The 3,599-nt window shown below is 38.7% G+C and overlaps 1 protein-coding gene across 1 annotated transcript; it reads right to left on the bottom strand.

Annotated features, from left to right (window-relative positions):
• Nucleotides 1–1,715: 1,715 nt before the first annotated feature.
• LOC140154554 (uncharacterized) lies at nt 1,716–2,882 on the bottom strand. Its single transcript, XM_072177121.1, has one exon. The coding sequence runs from the start codon at nt 2,880–2,882 to the stop codon at nt 1,716–1,718; it is 1,167 nt and encodes a 388-aa protein (XP_072033222.1).
• Nucleotides 2,883–3,599: the final 717 nt, after the last annotated feature.

Genomic DNA, 3,599 nt, shown 5'->3' with positions numbered 1-3,599 from the left:
TCTTTCGCTTTTCATGAATAATTGCTCTGCTTTTTATTTTTCTTGGGAGCAAATGATGTTCAAGTTAACCGACTCTTCTGCCGATTGTAAATCGGAGTTAGGTAACGTACAAGAAATTGACATAACTGGGTTTGATTACCCTTCACCCGATTTCATTTACCCCCCCCCTATAATACTGTTCAGACGGATAATCGATCAATGCTGTTAATAACATGTATTAATTAATTAATTAACTGGTTTAATAATATACCACAAATTATATTATTTTGTCTAACTTATTCTGTTTATTGCGTTCTCTCACCTTATTCTTTTTATTGTGTTCTCTCTCCCCAAAATATTCATCATTGCGAATGTTAAATATAAGTCATATTTGACACTCACGGAACTGAATGATTTTTCGTTCGTAGTAAGTCTTTCAAAATATGAAATCAACCACCGCTGATTGCAACGAATCCATTTTACATGCGTCCGTCACCCTAAGCAAGCAAAAACATATCAAAAGTCCCAAAAATCCAAGTAGTGGAACAGTGCCTAATTTGCATAAATCTAAAATGGCCGCTTATGCAGGGGTGAAATATTTGGTCAAATCTTGATAAAAGCATAACTAATGTTTTCCTCTCGTCATAAAGATTTAGAATGTTTTGCAAGAAACGGATTATTTAAAAAGAACGAAAAGGATTTCACGGTACAAAATATGAAACCCATTGACAATTAACCACTAGTGCGCATTGTGTTGAATGATTTTTCTTTCAAACTAGGACACAATGTAACTACTCAATAAAAAAATAACTTTACACACAAAATTTTTCAGCCAATTGGCACACAGGAGAGTAGACACACCTACATTGTTTCTTTTGTCTGATTGCTTCTGACCTCGAATGACCCCAATTTTCATTCAACTGGTATGAAACTTCTGTCCATTAGTTTTTTTAATTTTTCCAATTAGATTTAAGCTTAATATCTTATCTTTCTAACAGTACCAATCATATAGGTCGACTGTTACCTCAAATCGTCGACTTTCTTGTTAAAATTGTGCATGTAGAAAAGTTAAAAATATCACATGAGACCATCAACTGCATCTCTGACAGTATTGATTTATGCAAATTTGTATTCACAACAATATAAACTTTCGGAATCTGTCAGATTCCTTTATCAACACTGATGTTGTTGTGACGACCTTCTGTGTACAACTCGTTGTTGCTTAGCAACTTGGTTGCCAGTTGGTTTCTTCAGGAGATCGTCAAATACGTGAGTTAGGTTGTATTGCCCCTCGTCTCTGTTCATGGTGGTGCCCTGTTGTCTGATTTTCACTGCCTCTTTGATCCATCGTTTGTATCTGTCTGCCTCTTTGCCTAAAATCTTAGCCTCCTCCCAGTCAATGATGTGGTCTTTCTCGAGAACATGATCTGTGATGGCCGATTTGTTGGTAGCTGATTGAGATGCTTTTCTGTTTGCTCTCGTACGAACGTTAACACACGCCTTATCTGCCTCTGCCCTATGTTCTTCCAATCGCTTACCAAATTTCCTCCCCGTCTCACCGACATAAGTTTCATTGCAATTCTTGCAAGGGATGGAATAAACAACCTCTGTGGTGTTGAGCGGGTCCCTTTTATCTTTAAGGTGCACGAGCATGTTTCTTAAGGTGCAATGGGGCTTCATGGCAGCAGAGATATTGTAACTGTTCAAAGTTCTCGCGATACGCTCCGACACGCCCTCTACGTAGGGGATAACGACAAGGCCTTTTGACTTGGTAGTTTCATCCTTCTTAACTGCCTTCTTCTTCTGCTTTGGTGTGTCCATCTGTTGTTTGACTTTCTCAAAACTCCAAGAAGGATAGCCGCAGTTACTAAGTGCATTTTGATAGTGACTTCCTCTTCTTCCTTGTCTTTATCTTCGGTTATGATCTTATTTTTTCTATCCAGGAGCGTACGAACAACACCCAATTTCTGGTGTAGCGGATGGTGGGAGCTGAAATTAAGGTACTGGTCGGTGTGGGTGGCTTTCCGATATACCAGTAACTTTATTGTGCCATCGTCGCGTCTAACTATCAAAGTGTCTAAGAACGGTATCTTTCCATCTTTTTCCTGCTCATATGTGAATTTGATGGAGTTGGTATCATCAATTTGATTAAGATGTTCTGTGAGCGGTGGTACTGCGTCCTTGTTAACAACCTCGAGAATGTCATCGACATAGCGTTTCCACATCTTGGGTTTGCACGCGAAGGGGGCTGTGGCAATAGCGGACTCTTCCAAAAATTCCATGTAAATATTGGCCGCTAGCGGAGAGACAGGGCTGCCCATAGCTGCACCAAATCGCTGCCTATAAATCTTGTCTCTAAAGGTAAAATAAGTGGTCGATAATATAAAGTCCAGCAATTCTACCACATCATCAACAGCTAGGCTGAACCCTTGCAACTTGTTGTAGTCCTTCAAAGCACCTTTACCTAATCTCTCTCTAACAATTTCCAACACTTTGTGGATGGGGGTACAGGTGAAAAGAGAGACTACATCGTGCGAGTTCAGAATGTCTCCCTCTTCAATGACTACATTAACCAACTCCTCCGCCAACTGTTTCGAGTTGACCACGTGATGGACGGAGTTACCAACCATGGGACCTAAAATGTCCGCCAACCATCTCGAGGTTTCATAACCAATGGTGGCAGTGTAGTCAACAATGGGTCGGAGTGGGGCCCCAGGTTTGTGTATTTTGGGGGTACAGTAGAGTCTTGGTACATTTTCAGCTGTGGGGTAGAGCTTTTTGTACTTTGCCTTTGTTATTTTCTCTTCATCAACAAGTCTAGATAGAATACCAACAAGCTTTTTCTTATACTTTGGTGTGGGGTCACCCTTAAGCTCCTCATACGTTTTGGTGTCACTGAGCATGTTATTAACTTTCTCATCATAGTCATTTTTGTCTAAGATTACCGTAGCTCTCCCTTTGTCAGCCGGTAAGATTATAATAGAGTCAACTTTCTTAAGCTCTTTGATCGCTGGGGCAATACAACCTAACTCACGTATTTGACGATCTCCTGAAGAAACCAACTGGCAACCAAGTTGCTAAGCAACAACGAGTTGTACACAGAAGGTCGTCACAACAACATCAGTGTTGATAAAGGAATCTGACAGATTCCGAAACGTCCACAGTAAGTGCTGTTTTATTGGACTAGAACTATGAAATTTGTCTTTATTTTCAATAACAGTCCTGAAGAACATGTTCAGTAATATAAACTTTATTGACTAAGTGGATTAAGTCATGGTCATAAACGTGTAGAGCTATTGATTTGACTCAACCGCTGCAAGGTCGTGACCTACTGTTCACTACATTTATATTTAAACATTTATAATAATGTAATAAATATTTATTTAGTTTTATTTAAGTGCTTTGACAGTATATTAAAAATAATTTGAGTTTATCTAAATATTATTTAAAATATTTTTTAAAAACTCATGCAAAATTGAGAATTGTTTTGTAATAATTATTATAAATACAAGTGTACGAGCCTCATGACTTTATTACAGTCAGTATAGGGACTAGTTACAGTGTGTAGGAATGAAGTGAATTGACGCATGCGTTATGTAATCGCTCATTTCTTCGCAATC

This window comes from Amphiura filiformis, chromosome 6, assembly GCF_039555335.1.
Source record: "Amphiura filiformis chromosome 6, Afil_fr2py, whole genome shotgun sequence".
NCBI classification, from domain to species: Eukaryota; Metazoa; Echinodermata; class Ophiuroidea; order Amphilepidida; family Amphiuridae; genus Amphiura; species Amphiura filiformis.
This window is presented reverse-complemented; position numbering and strand designations above follow the sequence as displayed.